General features: G+C 47.7%; 3 protein-coding genes across 3 annotated transcripts in view; 2 read left to right on the forward strand and 1 right to left on the reverse strand.

Moving 5' to 3' along the window:
• Window positions 1-1,184: 1,184 nt before the first annotated feature.
• LOC121290082 (caspase-3-like) lies at window positions 1,185-13,030 on the forward strand. Its single transcript, XM_041210239.1, has 4 exons — window positions 1,185-1,436; window positions 1,619-1,791; window positions 5,111-5,258; window positions 11,985-13,030. The coding sequence occupies exons 1-4, from the start codon at window positions 1,214-1,216 to the stop codon at window positions 12,236-12,238; spliced, it is 798 nt and encodes a 265-aa protein (XP_041066173.1). The 5' UTR covers window positions 1,185-1,213; the 3' UTR covers window positions 12,239-13,030.
• Window positions 13,031-14,684: 1,654 nt separating this feature from the next.
• On the reverse strand, window positions 14,685-19,941 carry LOC121289566 (uncharacterized PE-PGRS family protein PE_PGRS54-like). Its single transcript, XM_041209089.1, has 4 exons — window positions 19,781-19,941; window positions 18,233-19,572; window positions 15,048-15,131; window positions 14,685-14,925 (listed from the first exon to the last, which is right to left on the reverse strand). Exons 1-4 carry the CDS (start codon window positions 19,830-19,832, stop codon window positions 14,920-14,922), a joined length of 1,482 nt encoding a protein of 493 aa, XP_041065023.1. The 5' UTR covers window positions 19,833-19,941; the 3' UTR covers window positions 14,685-14,919.
• Window positions 19,942-21,369: 1,428 nt separating this feature from the next.
• Window positions 21,370-22,968, forward strand: part of LOC121289590 (transcription factor 7-like 2) — a 123,755-nt gene continuing 122,156 nt past the window's right edge. Inside the window, exon 1 of the mRNA XM_041209170.1 lies at window positions 21,370-21,522. The gene's annotated coding sequence lies outside the window, so the exon portion shown is untranslated. The remainder of the gene's footprint in view (window positions 21,523-22,968) is intronic.

The raw sequence follows: 22,968 nt of genomic DNA on the forward strand, positions 1-22,968 counted from the left end.
AAAACAGAAAATGCTCGGAACACTCCAGGTCAGGCAGCATATGTGGAGAAAGGAACAGATTTAAAAAATGTTTCAACAGAACTGAGCCAGGTTATCTGAAACATGAACACACACACACACTCTCCACTGATGCTGACTGACTTGTTAAAGGTGTTCAGCTTTCTCTGTTTTTATTATCTGGTATCTGTTGCATGATTTACACTCTCTCCTGTGTTTACTGTTTTAACTGTCCAGTCTCTTGGGTTCTTGATAAAAACAAAAAAACTGCGGATGCTGGAAATCCAAAACAAAAACAGAATTACCTGGAAAAACTCAGCAGGTCTGGCAGCATCGGCGGAGAAGAAAAGAGTTGACGTTTCGAGTCCTCATGACCCTTCGACAGAACTTGAGTTCGAGTCCAAGAAAGAGTTGAAATATAAGCTGGTTTAAGGTGTGTGTGTGGGGGGGGGGGGGGGGGGGGGGGAGAGAGAGGGGGCAGAGAGATAGAGAGAGAGAGAGGTGGGGGGGGGTGTGGTTGTAGGGACAAACAAGCAGTGATAGAAGCAAAACAAAAACAGAATTACCTGGAAAAACTCAGCAGGTCTGGCAGCATCGGCGGAGAAGAAAAGAGTTGACGTTTCGAGTCCTCATGACCCTTCGACAGAACTATCATCAGATGATCTGCTTCTATCACTGCTTGTTTGTCCCTACAACCACACCCCCCCCCCAACCTCTCTCTCTCTCTATCTCTCTGCCCCCTCTCCCCCCCCCCACACACACACACACACACCTTAAACCAGCTTATATTTCAACTCTTTCTTGGACTCGAACTCAATTTTTGTCGAAGGGTCATGAGGACTCGAAACGTCAACTCTTTTCTTCTCCGCCGATGCTGCCAGACCTGCTGAGTTTTTCCAGGTAATTCTTGGGTTCTTGACCCTTGTTTAAAGTGCAATATTTTGCTGAAACTTCTGCTGAATGTTTTATTTTAACGTCCATCACTGAAATGTCTCTGGATCCTACTGGAGCAGAAGTAATGGCTGCTCCTTATGTCTGCCAAACTCCAGAAAATTAACATTCAAACAAAACCTTATCCTGGTGACTGTAGTTTCCCTTGAATTTAGATTGAATAGGGTGGAGCCACGAGCATGCTGGGAGCTGTGTCTGTGAACTGCCTCTAATTGACTCTTATTAGTCACTGTGAGCTGCAGATTATCAGAGCTGTTTCCAGTTAATGGCTGAAATGACAGATTCCCTGGTTGGTTCATACGGCAGCCTCAAACCCAGAGTGCTGATCTTGACAGTGGAAAAATTCTACCCTCCCTCAAACTTCAAAAACAGGGTTGGAGCTTCAAGGGATACCAAGAAACTTCACAAGGTGCTGTCCAACCTGGGCTTTGAGGTGGAATTTAAGATTGATTACACAGCAAAGGAGATCCTACAGGAGTACAGCAAAGGTAAATGACTGGGATGAGAGTGAGATTAGACTGAGTGGGAGATTAAAAGGATGTGGGGACTGAGTTAGACTGGGTGGGATATTAAGCGTTTGAGGAGTAAGCGGGACAGTAGGATGAGTTGGTATGGGGTGTGTACAATATTTGGATCCTGGTTCAGTGTTAGGTTTCGTCCCCACTCACAGAAAGCGGTCGGACTCATGGCTCCTGCTTCATCTCAATAATCTCCAGCCATGGTGAGGAAGGAGTAATTTATGGATCGGACGGTCACCCTGTGAAGCTTAGAGATATCTATTCCATGTTCACACCACAGAGCTGTCCATCACTCGCTGGGAAACTAAAGGTGTTCTTCATTCAGGTATGTGTGTTTATACTGAGCAAAAAGAGATGGAATTTCTGTCTCTGTGCTGGTTCTGACCTGTCCTCCTGTATGTGCAGCTGTTCTGCCTTGTACCCTTGTATCTATGCCCATTTTGCCCTGTATCCCTGATTCTGCCTGTTTTGTCATTTGCATGATCCAAAATAGTAAACTACTCTACAGCCACGTCATATAAAAAAGAAGTTGGATTGGGAATAGAGTCATCAAGGGGCAGACAGGAGAAAAATTCCACGCAGCAATAGCGAACTTGTAGAAATATTCATGATTTTGCTTCAGTATTTGCCAGTGAGGTGGAATAGGTAGACGTGACATCAGAAGGTGAGGTGAGGAATGATCAATTGCATTTAAAATAGAAAGACAAGAAATATTAAAAAGACTAATCAAACGAAAGACGAGAAAATCTCTCAGCTGGATGGATTGCATCCGTCCAATTTAAAAGAAGTCTAGGGAAGAGACAGCAGGACTATTAGACATATGTCATAGTTTGTTCAAAGGCTGTGTGGCACCAGAGGACTGATGGATAACTAACATTCAATCTGTTTTTAAGAAAGGAGATGGAACCTAACTTTGGAATGATAGATCAGGCAGCTTAACATCAGTGACAGGAAAATTTATGGAATCCCTACTGAAGGAGAGAAACGAAAACCTGAGAAACTAAAAATATAACAACCAACAGCCTGCATAGCTATCAGAGGAATGTCTTCCTTTTTCGAACTCATTGACTTCTTGAGAGACGTTATTGTTCACAGTTTACCTTGTTGATTTTGGAATCAAAAGTACAGGTTCCAAACAAATTGATTGTTGTTAGGGGGCAGGATGCCATGATACTCACTGCTGAGGACAACTGCAACAAATTACAAGTTATTCATGAGCTTGCAAACTGAGTATATAACTGGAAAATCAACACAGATAAATGTGAGGCATCACATTTTGGTAAGAAAAGTAAGAGGGTTGCATTTTGCTTAGAAAATGGGAATCTAAATGGGGAGTGAAGGGACCTGGCAGAACAAACAGTCAAATCACAACAATTTGTGATGCAGAAAAACTCGGGTTAATTTCTAGAGGGATGGAATTGAAAAATAGGGAAATGATGTCAAACATCGTGAACCTTGATGACATGACAATTGGAGTGCTGTGTCCAGTCCTGTTTGCCATATCACTGAAAGGATGTAGAGGTACCGGAGAGTGTGCGAGAAAGATTTACAAGCATATTACCAGAAATGTGTAGGTTTACATATAAGGAAAGGATTGACGGGAGATTTTCAAAATGATATGAAAGCTTTTGATAGATTGGAGACAGAGAGAATGTTTCCGCTTGTGGGGAAGAGTAAAACTAGAAGCCATCAATATAAAATAGTCACCAAGAAATCCAACAGAAAATTCAGGAGAAGTTTCTTTCACAGAAAGCAGTGAGAATGTGGAACTTGATACCACGGAATAGTTGAGGTGAACAGTTCAAACCAATTTAAGAGAGAGCTGGAAAAACAGGCGAGACAGAAATATAAAAAGGTGTGGTGATGGGGTGAAGGAAGGTGGGTGCAGGCTCATGTGGAGCACAAATACTGACATGGGCCAGTTGGGCCAAATGGCCTGTTTTATGCTGTAAATTTTATGTAATTTTGTGCACCCATGTATATACATGCCTGATCTATGCTGTACCCCTATGTCTGTGTCTGATCTGCCACAGTACCCCAATATCATGCTCTCGTCTGGACCTGGAAAAATTTATTAATTTTGCTTCCAATTTCCATCCCTCCATCATTTTCACATGGTCCATCTCTGACACTTCCCTTCCCTTCCTTGACCTCTCTGTCTCAATTTCTGGTGATAGACTGTCTACCAATATTCATTACAAGCCTACCGACTCCCACAGCTACCTCGACTACAGCTCCTCACACCCCGCTTCCTGTAAGGACTCCATCCCATTCTCTCAGTTCCTTTGCCTCCGTCGCATCTGTTCTGATGATGCCACTTTCAAAAACAGTTCCTCTGACATGACTTCCTTCTTCCTTAACCGAGTTTTTTCACCCACGGTCATTGACAGGGCCCTCAACCGTGTCCGGCCCATCTCCCGTGCATCCGCCCTCAAACCTTCCTCTCCCTCCCAGAACCATGATAGGGTCCCCCTTGTCCTCACTTATCACCCCACCAGCCTCCGCATTCAAAGGATCACCCTCTGCCATTTCCGCCAACTCCAGCATGATACCACCACCAAACACATCTTCCCTTCACTCTCCCGGCAGCATTCTGCAGAGATCGTTCCAGGACACCCTGGTCCACTCCTCCATCACCCCCTATACCTCAACCCCCTCCCACAGCACCTTCCCATGCAACCGCAGAAGGTGCAACACCTGCCCCTTTACTTCCCCTCTCCTCACCATCCAAGGACCCAAAAGGGTGAAGCAGCATTCCACTTGCACTTCCCTCAATTTAGTCTACTGCATTCGCTGCTCCCAATGCGGTTTCCTCTACATTGGAGAGACCAAACATAAACTGGGCGACCACTTTGCAGATCACCTCCAGTCTGTCTGCAAGCCTTACCCAGACCTCCCTATCGCTTGCCATTTCAACACTCCACCCTGCTCTCATGCCCACATGTCCATCCTTGGCTTGCTGCATTGTTCCAGTGAAGCTCAACCCAAACTGGAGGAACAGCACCTCATCTTCCGACTAGGCACTTTACAGCCTTCCGGACTTAACATTGAGTTCAACAATTTTAGATCATGAACTCTCTCCTCCATCCCCACCCCCTTTCCGATCCCCCCCTTTTTTCCCAACAATTTATATAAATTTTTTTTCCCACCTATTTCCATTATTTTTAAATGTATTTCCATCCATTGTTTTATCTCTACCTTTTAGCCTATTTCGATCCCTTCCCTTCACCCCACCCCCACTAGGGCTATTTGTCCCTTGCTTGTCCTGCTTTCTACCCTTAATTAGCACATTCCTTAGCTAATATCACCACCTTCAACACCTCTTTGTCCTTTTGTTTGTGACATCTTTTGGTTATCTCCACCTATCACTGGCCCCCTATCCAGCTCTACCTGTCCCACCCCCCCTTAAACCAGCTTATATATCACCTCTTTTTTTATTTTTCCTTAGTTCTGTTGAAGAGTCATTCGGACTCAAAATGTTAATTGTGTTCCTCTCTGCAGATGCTGTCAGACCTGCTGAGTTTTTCCAGGTATTTTTATTTTTGTTTTGGATTTTTACTTTTGTTTTGGATTTCCAGCATCTGCAGTTTTTTTGCTTTTACCCCAATATCTGCCCCATTCACAACTGATATTGCTTTACTCAGGCCTGCAGAGGTTCTGAGGTGGATGATGGTGTGTATCTGGAAACTGATGGGGCGACTGAAACAGACAGCGGCTGCTCTGCACAGAATTCCTTCTCACATTATGAGGCAGTGCCTGAAGACACTGCTGTCCATTTCTCCACTAGTTCTGGTAGGTATTGGAGAACATGTTACACTTTTGGACATACAGTATTCAGGCAACTCAACACAGTAACTGTGCGAGGGAAGGGACAGAGCAAGATAAACAGGGTACGAGGGAGAGAAAGATGAGAGAGAAAATGATTGGGAGAATGGGAGAGCAGGTTCAAGGGGCTGAATGGCCTAATCCTGCTCTTTGTAGAGTCATAGAAATTTACAGCACAGAAAGAGGCCCTTTGGCACATCGTGTCTGTGCCGGTCACCAAGCCCACTCTAATCCCATTTTCCAGCACTTGGTCTGTAACCTTGTATGGCGTTTCAAGTGTTCATCTAAATAATTCTTAGGGAAGATGGTGGCATAGTGGTATTATCACTGGACTGGTAATCTGGAAACCTAGGGATAATGTTCTGGGGACCGGTAATCTGGAAACCTAGGGATAATGCTCTGGGGACCGGTAATCTGGAAACCTAGGGATAATGCTCTGGGGACCGGTAATCTGGAAACCTAGGGCTAATGCTCTGGAGACCAGTAATCTGGAAACCTAGGGATAATGCTCTGGGGACCGGTAATCTGGAAACCTAGGGATAATGTTCTGGGGACGGGTAATCTGGAAACCTAGGGATAATGGTCTGGGGACCGGTAATCTGGAAACCTAGCGATAATGTTCTGGGGACGGGTAATCTGGAAACCTAGGGATAATGCTCTGGGGACCGGTAATCTGAAAACCTAAGGATAATGTTCTGGGGACTGGGGTTCGAAGAGGGTGGAATTCGAATCCAATGAAAATCTGGAATCAAAGGCTAATGATGACCACGAAACCATTACCGATTGTCATAAAAACCCATCTGGTTCACTAATGTCCTTTAGGGAAGGAAATCTGTCCTTACCTGGTCTGGCCTACATGTGACTCTAGACCCACAGCATTGTGGTTGACTCTTAAATACTCCCTAAACTAGGGCAATTAAGGATGGGCAACCAATGCTGGCTGAGCCAGCAATGCCCACGTTCCATGAACGAATAAAAGACGATGTTGTGAGGGTTCCTGCCTCTACCAGCCTTTCAGGCAGTGAGTTCCAGATACCGCCCACCCTCTGGGTGAAAAAACATTTCTTCAAATCCCCTCTAAACCTCCTGCCCCTTACCTTAAATCTATGCCCCCTGGTTATTGAAAGTTTTTTCCTATTTACTCTAGCCATGCCCCCTCATAATTTCGTACACCTCAATCAGGTCCCCCCTCAGCCTTCTCTGCTCTAAGGAACACAACGCCCGCTTATCTTATCTCTCATCATATCTGAAACGCTCCAGCCCAGGCAACATCCTGGTGAATCTCCTCTGCACCTTCTCCAGTGCAATCACATCCTTCCTATAATGTGGTGACCAGAACTGCACACAGTACTCCAGCTGTGGCCCAACAAGCATTTTACACAGCTCCATTGTAACCTCCCTGCTCTTCTCTACATTGCCCCGACTAATGAAAGCAAGTACCCCATATGCTTTCTTAACCACATTATCCACCTGTCCTGCTGCCTTCAGGGACCTATGGACATGCACATCAAGATCCCTCTGATCCTCTGTACTTTCTAGGGTCCTACCATTCATTGTGTATTCCCTTGCCTTGTTAGTTCTCCCCAAATGCATCACCTCACACTTTTTAGGATTAAATTCCATTTGCCACTGTCCTGTCCATCTGACCAGCCCGTTTCTATCATCCAGTAGTTGAAGGTTTTCCTCCTCACTATTTACAACACCACCAATTTTTGTGTCATCTATGAACTTACTGATTATATCTCCTACATTCATTTTTGAATCATTAATGTACACTACAAACAGCAAGGGATCCAGCACTAAACCCTGCAATACCGCACTGCACACAGGTTTCCAGCCACAAAAACAGCCTTCAACCATCACCCTCTGCCTCCTGCCACTAAGCCAATTTTGGATCCAATTTGCCAAATTGCCCTGGATCCCATGGGCTCTCACCTTCTTGACCATTCTCCCATGCAAGACCTTGTCAAAAGGCTTACTGAAGTCCATGCAAACTACATCAACTGCACAACCCTCATCTACACAATTAGTCACCCCCTCAAAAAATTCAATCGAGTTTGTTAGACATGATCTCCCCACCCCAACAAAGCCATGCTGACTATCCCTGATTAACCCCTGCCTCTCCAAGTGGAGATTAATTCTGCCCCTCAGAATTTTTTCCAAAAGTTTCCCTCCCACTGATGTTAGACTCACTGGCCTATAGTTCCCTAGTTCATCCCTACTATCCTTCTTGAATAATGGCACCACATTCACTGTCCTCCAGTCCTCTGGCACCTCTCCTGTGGCCAGAGAGGATTTGACAATTAATGTCAGAGCCCCTGCAATCTCCTCCCTTTCCTCCCACAGCAGCCTGGGATATATCTCATCTGGGCCTGGGGATTTATCCACTTTTAAGCCTGCTAAAACTGCTAATATCTCCTCCATCTCAATGCTAATTTGTTCAAGTATATCACAGTCCCCCTCACTCTATACCAACATCGTCCTTTTCCATAGTGAACACAGATGCAAAGTATTCATTTAAAACCTTACCTATGCCTTCTGGCTCCACACACAGATTGCCACTTTGGTCCCTAATGGGCCCCACTCTTCCCCTGGTTATCCTCTTGCCCCTAATATACTTATAAAACACCTTTGGATTTTCCTTCATTTTAACCGCCAGTGTTTTTTCATGCCTCCTCTTTGCTCTCCTAATTGCTTTTTTAAATACCCCCCTGAACTTTCTATACTCCTCTAGGGCTTCCGCTGTTTTCAGCCCTCGGTGTCTACCTTAAGCTTCTCTTTTTTTACCCTTATCCAAACCTGTACTTTCCTCAACATCCAGGGTTCTCTGGATTTGTTGGTCCCATCCTTCACCTTTACAGGAACATGTTGGCCCTGCACTCTCACTGTTTCCTTTGAAGCTCTAACCATATGGCCTCATTTGAGGAACCTTCTAACCTTGATTGTGTGTTTTTAAGTGTGAAGTTATTCGTTACGTTAGAAAAACAGAATATTTTTTTAAAAGGGGTGAAATGCATAAATGTTGACGTCCAAAGAGACTTGAGTGTGCTTGTACAAGAAACTCAAAGTTAACAAGCAGGTGCAACAAGAAATTAGGAAGGCAAATGGCATGTTGGCCTTTATTGCAAGGGGGCTTGGATTACAAGATTTAAAAAGTCTTGCTGCAGTGGTACAAGGTTTTGGTGAGACCACATCTGGAGTACTGTGTGCAGTTTTGGTCTCCACCTTTAAGGAAGGATATGCTTGTATTGGAGACGGTGCAGCAAACGTTCACTGGATTGGTCCCTGGGATGAGGGGGTTGTCCTATGATGAGAGGCTGAGTAAATTGGGTCTATGTTCTCTGGAGGGTTTTGGATGCTCCATCATTGAATAGACAGATTTTTAGTCTCTCAGGGAATAAAGGGATATGGGGAAAGGTGGAATTTAAGCCCAAGATCAGCCATGATCTTAATGAATGAGGGAACCAGCTCAATAGGCCAGACGGCCCACTCCTGCTCCTATTTTCTTGAGTTCTTATTGAACCGCTCTGTGACTTCATGGTGATCACTGAGATGATGGCCAGGATTTTTGGTTTTTGGGTTGGATAGAGGGGAGGTTTGGGGGGCATTGAATGGAGGTCCTGATCCTGCCTTGTGTGTGGGGGGAACACTCACCCGACTGTGGTTTTGCTTGAATTAGCCAATTAGTGGTAAAAGGGCATGTTTGTTGTCCAACTAAAGATGGTGGGTGGGCCAATAGGAAGCTATTTTAGCATGGAAGGAGTTGCGGCTTGAGCCTGCCATTGCAGGAAAGGGAGAAAGAGAGGGTGCCTCTTAGCTTGAGATGCCCTCTCAACAACTTTTAAAGCATTCCAATTTAAAAAATGGCCACAGAATCAGGGCCACAGTCTCGGAAGGTGAATCTTTCCATAGGGTAGCCTGCCTCACAGCCATGGCCAAGTAAGTAGAGAGGGTCTCAGAGCCTGCCTGCCTGAGTGCTGTCCCCCCACCCCCAGCCCATCAGCCTGTAAGCAGGAAGCTGCCACCAGCTGTTCCTGACAGAGAGCCAGCAGGGTGACTGGAAAATTCCAGGCTCTGATAATTAGTCTTTTTTACAGAATCACAGTGCGGAAGAGGCCCTTCGGCCCATCGAGTCTGCACTGACACGTGAGAAACACCCGACCTACCTACCTAATCCCATTTACCAGCACTTGGCCCATAGCCTTGAATGTTATGATTTGTCAAGTGCTCATCCAGGTACTTCTTAAAGGATGTGAGGCAACCTGCCTCCACCACCCTCCCAGGCAGCGCTTTCCAGACGATCACCACCCTCTGGGCAAAACAGTTTTTCCTCACATCCCCCCTAAACCTCCTGCCCTTCACCTTGAACTTATGCCCCCTTGTGACTGACCCTTCAACTAAGGGGAACAGCTGCTCCCTATCCACCCTGTCCATGCCCCTCATAATCTTGTACACCTCGATCAGGTCACCCCTCAGTCTTCTCTGCTCCAACGAAAACAACACAAGTCTATCCAACTTCTCTTCATAACTTAAATGTTTCATCCCAGGCAACATCCTGGTGAATCTCTTCTGCACCCCCTCCAGTGTAATCACATCCTTCCTATAATGTGGCAACCAGAACTGCACACAGTACTCCAGCTGTGGCCTCACCAAGGTTCTATACAACTCCAACGTGACCTCCCTACTTTTGTAATCTATGCCTTGATTGATAAAGGCAAGTGTCCCATATGCCTTTTTCACCACCCCATTAACATGCCCCTCCACCTTCAGAGATCTACGAACACACATGCCAATGTCCCTTTGTTCCTCAGAACTTCCTAGTGTCAGGCCGTTCATTAAATACTTCCTTGTCAAATTACTCCTTCCAAAGTGAATCACCTCACACTTTTCAGGATTAAATTCCATCTGCCACTTATCTGCCCATTTGACCATCCCATCCATATCTCCCTGTAGCCCAAGACACTCAACCTCACTGTTAACCACTCGGCCAATCTTTGTGTCATCCGCAAGCTTACTAATCCTACCCCCCACATAGTCATCTATGTCGTTTATATAAATGACAAATAATAGGGGACCCAGCACAGATCCCTGTGGTACCCCACTGGACACTGGCTTCCAGTCACTAAAGCATCCTTCTGTCATCACCCTCTGCCTCCTACAACTAATTTTGAATCCACCTTATCAAATTACCCTGTATCCATGTGCATTTGCCTTCTTTATAAGTTTCCCATGTGGGACCTTGTCAAAGGCTTTGCTGAAATCCATATAAACTACATCAACTGCACTACCCTCATCTACACACTGGTCACCTCCTCAAAAAATTCAATCACATTTGTTAGGCATGACCTCCCTCTGACAAAACCATGCTGACCATCCCTGATCAAACCTTGCCTCTCCAAGTGGAGATAGTTACTTTCCTTCAGAACTTTCTCCAATAGTTTCCCTACCACTGACGTGAGACTCACTGGCCTATAGTTCCTTGGCTTATCTCTACAACCCTTCTTAAATAGTGGAACCACATTAGCTGTTCTCCAGTCCTCTGGCACCTCCCCCGTGGCCAGAGAGGAATTAAAAATTTGGGTCAGAGCCCCTGCGATCTCCTCCCTTGCCTCCCTCAGCAGTCTGGGACATAAATCATTTGAATCTGGAGATTTGTCCACTTTTAAGCCTGCTAACACCTCCAATACATTGTCACTCCTTATAAATTTGCTCAAGAGCCTCGCAGTTTCTCTCCCCAAGTTCCATACCTTCATCTTCATTCTCTTGGGTGAAGACAGATGTGAAGTATTCATTCAACACTCTACCGATGTCCTCTGGCTCCACCCATAGATTGCCCCCTTGGTTCCTTACAGGCCCTACTCTTTCCCTGGTTATCCTCTTCCCATTGATATACTTATAAAATATCTTGGGATTTTCCCTACTTTTACCAGCCAGAGCTTTCTCATATCCCCTCTTTGCTCTCCTAATTGCTTTCTTAAGCTCCACCCTGCACTTTCTCTACTCCACTAATGCCTCTGCTGATTTCCTTCCCTTGTACCTGCTAGAAGCCTCTTTTCCTTCTCATCGTAACCTGAATATCTCTGGTCATCCATGGTTCTCTGGGCTTGTTACTCCTTCCTATCACCCAAGAAGGAACATGTTGAGCCTGTACCCTCCCCAATTCCTTTTTGAACACCCCCCACTCTTCCTCTGTAGATTTCCCCACAAGTAATTGTTCCCAGTCTACCTTGGCCAGATCCTGCCTTATTTTACTAAAATCCACTCTCCCCCAATCCAAAACATTTTTTTGCAACTTGTTGATTTCTTTGTCCATAACAAACTTAAATTGTACCATGTTGTGATTGCTATCGCTAAAATGCTCCCCCACCACCAACAGCCACCTGTCCGGCTTCATTCCCCAGAATTAGGTCCAGCACTGCACTGTCCCTTGTTGGACCCTCTACATATTGACCTAAAGAGTTCCCCTGTACACATTTCAAGAAATCCACTCCATCCAAGCCCTTAACACTATGTCTATCCCAATTAATGTTAGGAAAGTTGAAATCACCTAATATAATTACCCTATTGTTATTGTTTTTAGCTGACATGACTACGTTGTTCTCCTTCCCTAAAGTGGCCTGTAGACAGGACTGTGCATATTGGCCAATATCACTGTTTACAGATCACACTGAGATTATATTTCTGTGTTTATAGATCATGGTGCCTTCTTAAGCCCAGGTGGTTCAGTGTTCCTCCAGAGTTTGTGTCAGCTGCTGCTCGGGGATCAGAGACACTGGGAGCTACTGCGCATCATGACTCGGGTTAACTGGCTGGTCGCCTGGAACTTTGAGTCCAGAGGACAGAATACTGGGGGCAAGAAGCAGATGCCTTGCTTCATCAGCAAGTTGCAACGAGAGGTCTTTCCATTCTCTGCTAGATCAACCTCAACTCTCCCCACACACCGATAATTCCCAAGCCCAAGCACATCTCTACCTACTGAGTCTTGATTGCTCCAATGTTTCAATCAACAATTTATATAGCACCTTGACAGTAGTCAAACATCCCCAAGCATTTCACAGGAATGTGAAATCATCTTATCAAACCAAATCTGACACCAAGCCACATATATGGAGATATTAGAGCAGAGAATGAAAAACCTTGGTTAAAAAGCTAGCTATGGGTTAGTACCCCTTGACAGTGTGGCACTTCCTCAGTACTACATTGGTAGTGTTGTCTGGATTTTCTGTTCAAGTCTCTGGAGTGAAGCTTGAAGCTACAACCTTCTGGCTCTGATGAAAGTGTGTTAGCAATGGCCAGTAGCCGGAAGAAGGGTGTCTGGGTGAAACCCTCACTGGGCTCCAGTGAGCTGAACTCGTGAGATATCTGTCACTGCAGAGCATCAAGTGATTGGTTTCTAAGATGTGTAGTCTCACCTTCACTGTCAGAGTTTATCCAAAGATATTGCAACTTGCTGCTGTTTCGCTTGCAAGAACACAGTCCAGACAGTGGGAAAAGGTAACTGTAATCCTGTTTTTTGTTTATGGGCTTGCTGCTCAAGTGTGGAATGAGGTTTTTCTGTAACTCAGTGCCTGAGGGATCCAGCTCAGAGGCTGTCTTAATTCAGGCACCTTTGTAATTGATGGATAAGTGCCCTAATTCTCTCGTCCGTCTGTATGTATGCTTTCGTCCTGTCCTCATAGCAGTAGTTCTGCTTCTGCATAATGTTTAGTTGAAAATAAAACTTGTTTTTTGACCTGTCAAGAAGTGATTGAGTGAGTGACATTTTCCATTACCTGGTGACTTAAGGGAATTGAGGGTCAGCTGCCAGTGTCTGAGTGGGCAGGGCCTTACAGGGCCCAGCAGTGAAAGATCCAAATCTCCACTAGGACCAGACCCGCTTATTAAATCCCATTCAATTCTTTCCATCACACATCTCACACACCATTCAGAAAAGGAATTGCAAAAGCAATACCACAGTTGCTGGAAATTGAAAATAACAAGAGAAAATGCTGGAAATACTCAGCAGGTCATGCAGCATCCATGAAGATCCACAGATATTACCTGATGTGTTGAGTATTTCCGGCACTTTGTTTTCATTTCAGATTTTCAGCATTTGCAGTATTTTGCTTTCGTATCTGTGGTTAATTCACGTTCTCTTCCAAAGATGGTTGCCTTGAAGGATTTCTGCTGTTCTCTGACAGGATTTCCATTTTCCTCTTTTACCTTGTCCGCCTTCATTGTTTTCTATTTCCTTTTAGTGTTTGATCAGGTATCTATCAGAACTCACATTCACAGGCACTTCTCCAGACATAGAAGGGTTCTGATGAAAGGTCATTGAGCTGAAACATTAACTCTGTTTCTCTCATCACAAATGCTGCCCGACCAGTGAGTACTTCCAGCACTTTACATAAAGAATTGCTTTATTTTGTGTGAACTGTGTTTCATGGATCATCTCAGGATAGATAACAATTCTTCTCCCAAACCTTCCCAAATCTGAGTGTCTCAGTAAAGGTTTAAAATGGTCTAATGTGGGAAGCAGGAACAGGAGTATTAAGGATGCACTGGACAAACAGGCAAGAGATGTAACAGCATTGAGTTTAATTCTCTTTCGAATGATTACATGATGGCATGGCTGGACTCCAGGGGAGACTCACCCCACAGTGGACACAGACTCTGCACTGAGCAGCCCTCTGCTCCAACAGTTCACTGACATTTTCAACCCAAATTACAAACAGAAAGAGACCGAGTATGACCCGAATATACGGGGCTGTGTCTGGAGTTGGTCAGTGAAAGCAGTGCTGGTCTGTGTACTTCCTTTACTGGTCACAAAGAGACATACTGTAAAGCCCAAGTTACTAACTGTTCAGCAGCTCATTCAGCAAGGCCTTGGTGGGCCTGAAACAGGACACCCCAAATCTTCCACATCACATATCCTGCAAATACTGGTGCCCTGAATGTGGGGTAAGTTGGGGAGCAGGAGATTCCCTCGAAGTTGATAAGAACTGAAGAGATGACACAGAAACTCCACTCCCCTTTAGACCTACATGGCCAAGAAACAACAGCAACTATCGCCAGTGTCGCCGAGATGTCTGACCAGACTCCGTCTCACTGGAAATGCAAGACACCCCACTGTCCCACCTCCCCCTCTAGCCCCGAATAACACTCCCTTACTGGACCACCGTTCTTCCTCCTGACCCACACTCAACCCTCTACTGAATCCCATGTCTTCACCACACCTCCACTCATCAATCCTCATCCCTGCTTTACCCCTACTCACCCCCACCAGCACATTGTGGCTGAGCTCTGGATTATCAGACAGTTACAAATCAATTCAGTATTGCCCCCTTCACCACTGCCCCCCCCCCCCCCCCCCCCCCCCCCCCCCCCCCCCCCCCCCCCCCCCCCACCCGCCCACCACCACCACACAGAAACATAATTTAAAGCCTTTGAACTGATCGGGAAATGACATCCACACCAAGCTAACTGGCGCCTGGAGAAATGATTCAGTCCTTGATTTTGGATCAAACTCTCTGTTGATCTAGCATTGGGTTGACGTAAAGGGTCTCACATTTTAGACGGGAAGGTGGGGGGGTGGGGGGATGCTGTGCCTCAGCGGGGGGGAGGGGCTCCATCAGTGCTCAGAGGACCTTCACATCTAGAAAGACAATGCAGAAGATAAAATTAAATTTAAGCCTTCAGTGAGGGGCAGGGAAGGCCAAGAGGGAGAAGGGGTGAATAAGGGGAGAGCGGGTGGGAGAATGGGAGGTGGAGGCGTACCTTCTGATCCAATCGCTGATAATCTGTTGATTTTGGGCGTCGATTGGCCTTCGACCTCCTCCCTTCAATAACAACAGCAATAATCTGCAACAGAAAAACCGAATTAAATATAGGGTGTAAACCCGCTCCACCCTGCCCCCACCACAGGGTGTAAACCCGCCCCCACCACAGGGTGTAAACCCGCCCCCACCACAGGGTGTAAACCCGCTCCACCCCGCCCCCACCACAGGGTGTAAACCCGCCCCCACCACAGGGTGTAAACCCGCTCCACCCCGCCCCCACCACAGGGTGTAACCCCGCCCCCACCACAGGGTGTAAACCCGCTCCACCCCACCCCCACCACAGGGTGTAAACCCGCCCTCACCACAGGGTGTAAACCCGCTCTACCCTGCCCCCACCACAGGGTGTAAACCCGCCCCCGCCACAGGGTGTAAACCCGCTCTACCCTGCCCCCACCACAGGGTGTAAACCCGCTCTACCCCGCCCTCACCACAGGGTGTAAACCCGCTCCACCCTGCCCCTGCCACAGGGTGTAAACCCGCCCCCACCACAGGGTGTAAACCCGTTCCACCCCGCCCCCACCACAGGGTGTAAACCCACCCCCGCCACAGGGTGTAAACCCGCTCTACCCCGCCCCCACCGCAGGGCGTAAACCCGCCCCCACCGCAGGGCGTAAACCCGTCCCGCCCACCTTACCACCCAGGGGTAAACACCTGGGATAAACTCTCTTTTCTCCCATCCTTCAAAAAGCCACCTTTTCTACACTGAGGTTCCGGTGGCAGGGCTGGTGGTGGCGGGAGGGGGGCGGGGGGGGTGGGGGGGAGTAAGAGTGGAAATACAATATCTTGCTTTAATATGAAGCATTGCTGAACCCTGCAAGCCAATGAACATAAGAAATAGGAGCAGCAGTAGGCACTGGGCCTCTCCAGGCTGCTCCACAGATTGGCTGATTTAACTGTGCCCTTGAATCCACCTTCCAGCCAGTCCCAATAATTCTTGACACCCCTTGTCAATCAAAAATATATTCAATGACCCAGCCTTCACTGCTCTCCAGGGAAGAGAATTTCAACGACTAACAACCCTCTGAGAGATGAAATCCATCTTCATCTGTCTTAAATGGGAGACCCCCGATTTTTAAATGATGTCCCTGAGTTCTAGGTTCCCCCATGAGGTGAAACGCTCGCTCAGCATCTACCCTGTCAAGCACCCTCAGAATCTTTTGTTTCAATCAGATCACCTTTCATTCTTCTAAACTCCATTGAGTATAGGTCCAACCTGCTCAACCTTTCCTCATAAGACAAACCCATGAGACCATATGATGCAGGAGCAGAAGTAGGCCATTTGGCCCATCGAGTCTGCTCTGCCGTTCAATGAGATCATGGCTGATCTGATAATTCTCAACTTCACATTCCTGCCTTTTCCCCATAACCCTCCATTCCCTTACTGGTTAAAAATCTGTCTGTCTATCTCAGCCTTGAATATACTTAACGACCCATCCTCTACAGTAAAGAACTCCACAGATTCACTACTTTCTGAGAGAAGAAATTCCTCCTCATCTCTATCTTAAACAGGCGACCCTTTACTCTGAGATTACGCCCTCTGGTCCTAGACTCTCCCACAAGGGGAAACAACCTCTCAGCATCTACCCTGTCAAGCCCCCTAAGAATCTTATATGTTTCAATAAGGTCGCCTCTCATTCTTCTAAACTCCAATGAGCACAGGCCCAACCTACTCAACCTCTCAACATAAGAAAACCCCTCCATACCCGGGATCAACCTCTGAACCTTCTCTGTACTGCCTCCAATGCCAGTATATCTTTCCCTAGATAAGGGGACCAAAACTGTTCACAGTATTCTAGGTGTGGTCTAACTAGTGCCTTGTATATTTAGCAAGACTTCCCTATTTTTATACTTTGAAATAAAGGTCAACATTCCATTTACCTTCCCTGTTAGCTTTTTGGGATTCTTGCACGAGGACCCCCAAATCTTTCTCCATGTAAATAGTATTCAGCTCCTCTATTCTTCCTGCCAAAGTGCATAACCTCACATTTTCCCACATTATATTCCATCTGCCAAGTTTTTGCCCACTCACTTAACCTGTTTATATCCCTCTGTAAACAGTTTGTGTCATCTTCACCACATGCCTTCCCACCCATTTTTGTGTCATCTGCAAACCTGGCGATAGTATATTCACTTGCTTCATCTAAGTCATTAATATATATTGTATATAATTGTTGCCCCAGCACTCCACTAGTTACAGGTTGCCATTCTGAAAATGCCCCCCTTATCCCAATTCTCTGTTTTCTATTAGTTAGCCAATCCTCTATCCATGCTAGTATACTACCCCCAACACCATGGGTTCTTATCTTATTAAGTAGCCTTATGTACAGTACCTTATGAAATACCTTTTGGAAATCCAAATATTTTACATCTACTGGTTCTCCTTTATCTATCCTGCTTGTTACCTCCTCAAAGAATTCTAATAAATTTGTCAGGCATGATTTCCCCTTCATGAAGCCTTGCTGACTCTGCTTGATTATATTATGTATTTCTAAATGCTCTGCTATTACATCCTTAATAATAGACTCTAACATTTTCCCAATGACAGATATTAAGCTAACTGGCCTATAGTTACCTGTTTTTGTCTCCCTCCCTTTTTGGATAAGGGAGTTACATTGGCAGTTTTCCAATCTTCTGGGACTTTTCCAGAATCTAAGGATCCTTGGAAGATTACTACCAGTGCATCCCCTATTTGTGTAGCTACTTCCTTTAATATCCTAGGATGCAACCCATCAGGTCCAAGGGACATATCGGCCTTTAGCCCTATTAGTTTCCCTAGTACTTTTTCTCTAGTGATAGTTCTTGTATTTATTTCCTCACCCCCTTTTGCCTCTTGATTATTTAGTATTTTTGATTACAACCAATGCATCCACTATCTTTGTAGCCACTTCTTTGAAGATTTGAGGATGCAGACCATCAGGTCTCATTCATATAGCAATGACCTTTTCTCCAGTGAAAGTGATTGTTCTAAGTTCCTCCCTCCCTTTGCCTCTTGACTTTCAACTATTCTTGGGATGCTTTTGTGACTTCTACTGTTAAGAAGGATACAAAATGCTTATTAAAAGTCTCTGCAATTTCCCAGTGTCAATCTCATGGCTCAGCCCCCACCCCCCAATCATCCCTCACCTTGCGTTTGTTGTGATAGGCGATGTACAGGACAGCAACAATGACTGCTGTGGTCACCAGATAGGCAAAGAAATGGCTGCTCTCTGGCTCATCGCTAGGCACCGAATCAGCACCTATGTTCGTCCCAGCTCCATTCTTCACCAATCCTCCGCCAGCAGGTGCACTGTCGTTAGCCTCCACGACATTCCCGTCCCCCTCCGTTTCTGGTGTCTCCTCATCCTCCTCTTCATTAGCACCACCCTCCTTGCCATCCCCCTCATCGTCCTTGGCCTTATTGCTCTGCCCATCGACTGGCTTCATGTCCTCAGGTACTGCCTGGTTGTCACTGCTCACCTCCTCCACCCCATTCAGTGCCCCATTGCCTTGATTTGCACCAGTTTTTGAACTTTGATCACCATTCTCAACATTGTGGATTCCACTGCCAGTGGCACTGGTCTTGACCTCACTGCCAGTCCTAGTCCTGCCCTCAATCTTGCCCACGCTACCACCTGGGATATTGCCATCAGTTCTTCCCTCAGTGTTGCTCTTGTCCTTGCCCATAACCTCAATCTTGTTTGTGCCGGCAGCTCCGGTATTGTCCCCGGTCTTGCCCTGGCCGCCAACATCGGTCTTGCCCTGGCCGCCAACCTCGGTCTTGCCCTGGCCGCCGACATCGGTCTTGCCCTGGCCGCCGACATCGGTCTTGCCCTGGCCGCCGACATCGGTCTTGCCCTGGCCGCCGACATCGGTCTTGCCCTGGCCGCCGACATCGGTCTTGCCCTGGCCGCCGACATCGGTCTTGCCCTGGCCGACATCGGTCTTGCCCTGGCCGCCATCGGTCTTGCCCTGGCCGCCATCGGTCTTGCCCTGGCCGCCAACATCGGTCTTGCCCTGGCCGCCAACATCGGTCTTGCCCTGGCCGCCAACATCGGTCTTGCCCTGGCCGCCAACATCGGTCTTGCCCTGGCCGCCAACATCGGTCTTGCCCTGGCCAACATCGGTCTTGCCCTGGCCGCCAACATCGGTCTTGCCCTGGCCGCCAACATCGGTCTTGCCCTGGCCGCCAACATCGGTCTTGCCCTGGCCGCCAACATCGGTCTTGCCCTGGCCGCCAACCTCGGTCTTGCCCTGGCCAACATCGGTCTTGCCCTGGCCGCCAACATTGGTCTTGCCCTGGCCACCCTCGGTCATGCCCAGGTCCCCACCCCCGCCCCTGCCCACGGTGCCACTCTCCGCATTGGCCTCCGAGTTAAGTTGCTTGTTTCCACCCTGGCTGTTTCCAGCATGTCCATTATTGTTTCCCCCAGGGAGGCTGCGATTGGTTTCCGGAGCCGCTGGGATTGGATTTGGATGAACCGGATCTGAGGAGCAAAGAAACAAGAAGTTAAAAATTCGGCGGAGAAGCGGCGAGCGGAGGGAGGGAAGGTTTGGCGGAAATGGGGGAATTTTAGGACTCGGGACATCCCCGGGCTCCAGGACACGGGGCAAAATTCCCTGAAGCCGCGGCGGGGGTCGGTCAGTCAGTGACCGGTGACCAGTGTCCGGTGTCCGGGCAGGGGCCGCACTCACCGATCCACAACAACAACACCAGCAGCAACAACAACAGCCGCCGCCGCCTCATCCTGTCCGCAATAAGAAGCCGGAGCGGAGACACCGAATAGCCGGAGCAGAGAGAGAGAGAGAGAGAGAGAGAGAGGCCGGCCTGGAGTCAGCGAGGCCACTCGGCCCATCTCGCCTTGTCGGCTCCTCTGCTCTACTCTCCCCTGAAGGATTGACCACTGAGAATTTCCTTTCCATGAAGCTCAGGGGAGGGGGGAATGGGAGGGGAGGGGGAATGGAGGGAGGGGGAATGGGAGGGAGGGGGAGGGAGGGGAGGGGGTGGGGAGGGGGGAATGGGGGGAATGGGTGAGGGGGAATGGGTGAGGGGGAATGGGGGAGGGGGTGAGGGGGAATGGGGGAGGGGGTGAGGGGGAATGGGGGAGGGGGTGAGGGGGGAATGGGGGAGGGGGTGAGGGGGAATGGGGGAGGGGGTGAGGGGGAATGGGGGAGGGGGGTGAGGGGGAATGGGGGAGGGGGTGAGGGGGGAATGGGGGAGGGGGGAATGGGGGAGGGGGGGAGGGGGAATGGGGGAGGGGGGGAGGGGGAATGGGGTAGGGGGAATGGGGAAGGGGAGGGGGAATGGGGAGGGGGAGGGGGAATGGGGAGGGGGAATGGGGGAGGGGGTGAGGGGGAATGGGGAGGGGGTGAGGGGGGAATGGGGGAGGGGGGAATGGGGGAGGGGGAATGGGGGAGGGGGGGAGGGGGAATGGGGAAGGGGGTAGGGGGAATGGGGTAGAGGGAAGGGGAATGGGGAAGAGGGAGGGGGAATAGGGGAGAGGGAGGGGGAAGGGGAGGGGGAATGGGGAGGGGGGAAGGGAAGGGGGAAGGGGGAGGGGGAATGGGGAGGGGGGAATGGGGGAGGGGGTGAGGGGGAATTTGGCCTCTTTGGAATTGTCCACCTGAGAAATTATTTCACTGAAGCGGCTCCTGGCCTTTTACCCGCAGCTTTGGACATGTTTTCTCTTCAATGTTTCCAGATCCGAACCACTTGCTGCGGGAAAAGTTTCTGCTCCTTTTGCCAATCACCTTAAATGGAGACCCTCTGTTTTTTGACCCTTTCATTAACGGGAACGATTTCCCCCCATTTCCTCTGTCTGGACCCCAACTTTCTCTCCTCTAGAATCCTCCCTCCTATCAAATTGCTTTTTTTTATAAATGTTTAAGACAATTCTATGATTGAAGTTATTTGCAGAGGAAGGTTTTAGGGAGCTGAGCTGTGGTTATTTGAAGAAACGGGGCGGGTCTGATTCCTGATCCACTCCACAGTTTAGCTCTGTTACAGACGCCATCTTTGTGAGGGGTAGATAGCCGGAAGTTAGTTCAGTAAAGGACAGATGACCGGAAATTAAATCATTGGGGGGCAGATGCCCGGAAGTTCGTTCAGTGAGGGGCAGATGACCGGAAATGAGTCAATGGGAGGGGCGGGGCAGATGCCTGGAAGTTAGGTCAAAGAGGGGCAGATAACCGGAAATTAAGCCAATGAGGGGGGCAGATAACCGGAGGTTAAGGCAATGAGGGGGCAGATGACCGGAAGTTGGGTCAGTGAGATGAAGCTTCCGGTCTCTTTTGGCGCCTGAAATAAAGCTCAGTCAGTGCGGATGCTGAAAACCTGCAACGACAACAGAAAATTCTGGAAAAGCTCAGCAGAGTTTGGGGCGGAGTCAACGTTTCAGGTTCATGACCTTTCACCTGAACTGAAGCAAGTTAGAAATGTAAGAGATAAAAACAAAAAAACTGCGGATGCTGGAAATCCAAAACAAAAACAGAACTACCCGGAAAAACTCAGCAGGTCTGGCAGCATCGGCGGAGAAGAAAAGAGTTGACGTTTCGAGTCCTCATGACCCTTCGACAGAACTTGAGTTCGAGTCCAAGAAAGAGTTGAAATATAAGCTGGTTTAAGGTGTGTGTGTGTGTGTGTGTGTGTGTGGGGGGGGGGTTTGGGTGAGGGGAGAGAAGTGGAGTGGTGGTGTGGTTGTAGGGACAAACAAGCAGTGATAGAAGCAGATCATCAAAAGATGTCAACGACAATAGTACAATAGAACACATAGGTGTTAAAGTTGGTGATATTCAGCTCTTTCCTGGACTCGAACTCAAGTTCTGTCGAAGGGTCATGAGGACTCGAAACGTCAACTCTTTTCTTCTCCGCCGATGCTGCCAGACCTGCTGAGTTTTTCCAGGTAATTCTGTTTTTGTTTTAGAAATGTAAGAGGTTTAAACAAAATGACCAGAGTGGAGAAGGCGGGGGGGAGGGAGCCCAGGCCCAGGCCCACATATCTGTCCTTGGCTTGCTGCATTGTTCCAGTGAAGCTCAACGCAAACTGGAGGAACAGCAGCTCATCTTCCGACTAGGCACTTTACAGCCTTCCGGACTGAATATTGAGTTCAACAATTTCAGATCATAAACTCTCTCCTCCATCCCACTCCCTTTCTGATACCCCTTTTACCAATAATTTATATAGATTTTTATTTTCCCACCTATTTCCATTATTTTTAAATGTATTTCCATCCATTGTTTTATCTCTACCTTTCAGCCTATTTCGATTCCTTCCCTTCACCCCACCCCCACTAGGGCTATCTGTCCCTTGCTCGTCCTGCTTTCTACCCTTAATGTCACCTACTAGCACCATCAACACTTTTGTCTATGACATCTTTATCAATCTCTTCTTTGCCTCCACCTATCAGTGGCCGTCTATCCAGCTCTACCTGTCCCACCCCCCTCAACCAGCTTATATTTCACCACATTTCTATATTTCTTTAGTTTTGTTGAAGAGTCATACGGACTCGAAACGTTAACTGTGTTCCTCTCCACAGATGCTGTCAGACCTGCTGAGTTTTTCCAGCTATTTTTGTTTTTGTTTAGGCACTTTACACCCTGAACGTTCAGCTCAACAACTTCAGACCATAAACTCCACCATTTTGATTTTTTTTCCCAAACCCCCTCCCCTGACAGGGCCTGTCTGACTTGTTCTTATGTTTTGCTTTCAGAGAGCGCTGATCCTTGTTCTGCTATTGACACATTCTGCTATTTGACCTTTATGCTACTTTTAGCAGTTATCAGCGAACATCCCCATTTATGACCTTGAGATGGAGGGGAGGTCAGTGATGAAGATGGTCAGACCTTTGACACTGGCCTGAGAAACCCATGCAGCGATGTCCTG

This window comes from Carcharodon carcharias, chromosome 17, assembly GCF_017639515.1.
Source record: "Carcharodon carcharias isolate sCarCar2 chromosome 17, sCarCar2.pri, whole genome shotgun sequence".
Classification (NCBI taxonomy): domain Eukaryota; kingdom Metazoa; phylum Chordata; class Chondrichthyes; order Lamniformes; family Lamnidae; genus Carcharodon; species Carcharodon carcharias.

What these genes read in the sequence shown, in the direction of transcription:
- LOC121290082 (XM_041210239.1), top strand. Translation starts at nt 1,214, where the DNA reads ATGGCTGAAATGACAGATTCCCTGGTTGGTTCATACGGCAGCCTCAAA. An exon ending in TAAAGGTGTTCTTCATTCAG is followed by an intron (nt 1,792 to 5,110) that starts GTATGTGTGTTT and finishes TGCTTTACTCAG; the next exon opens with GCCTGCAGAGGTTCTGAGGT. An exon ending in CCATTTCTCCACTAGTTCTG is followed by an intron (nt 5,259 to 11,984) that starts GTAGGTATTGGA and finishes CTGTGTTTATAG; the next exon opens with ATCATGGTGCCTTCTTAAGC.
- LOC121289566 (XM_041209089.1), bottom strand. Translation starts at nt 19,832, where the DNA reads ATGAGGCGGCGGCGGCTGTTGTTGTTGCTGCTGGTGTTGTTGTTGTGG. An exon ending in GGTGTTGTTGTTGTGGATCG is followed by an intron (nt 19,573 to 19,780) that starts GTGAGTGCGGCC and finishes TTTGCTCCTCAG; the next exon opens with ATCCGGTTCATCCAAATCCA. An exon ending in CCTATCACAACAAACGCAAG is followed by an intron (nt 15,132 to 18,232) that starts GTGAGGGATGAT and finishes TTTCTGTTGCAG; the next exon opens with ATTATTGCTGTTGTTATTGA.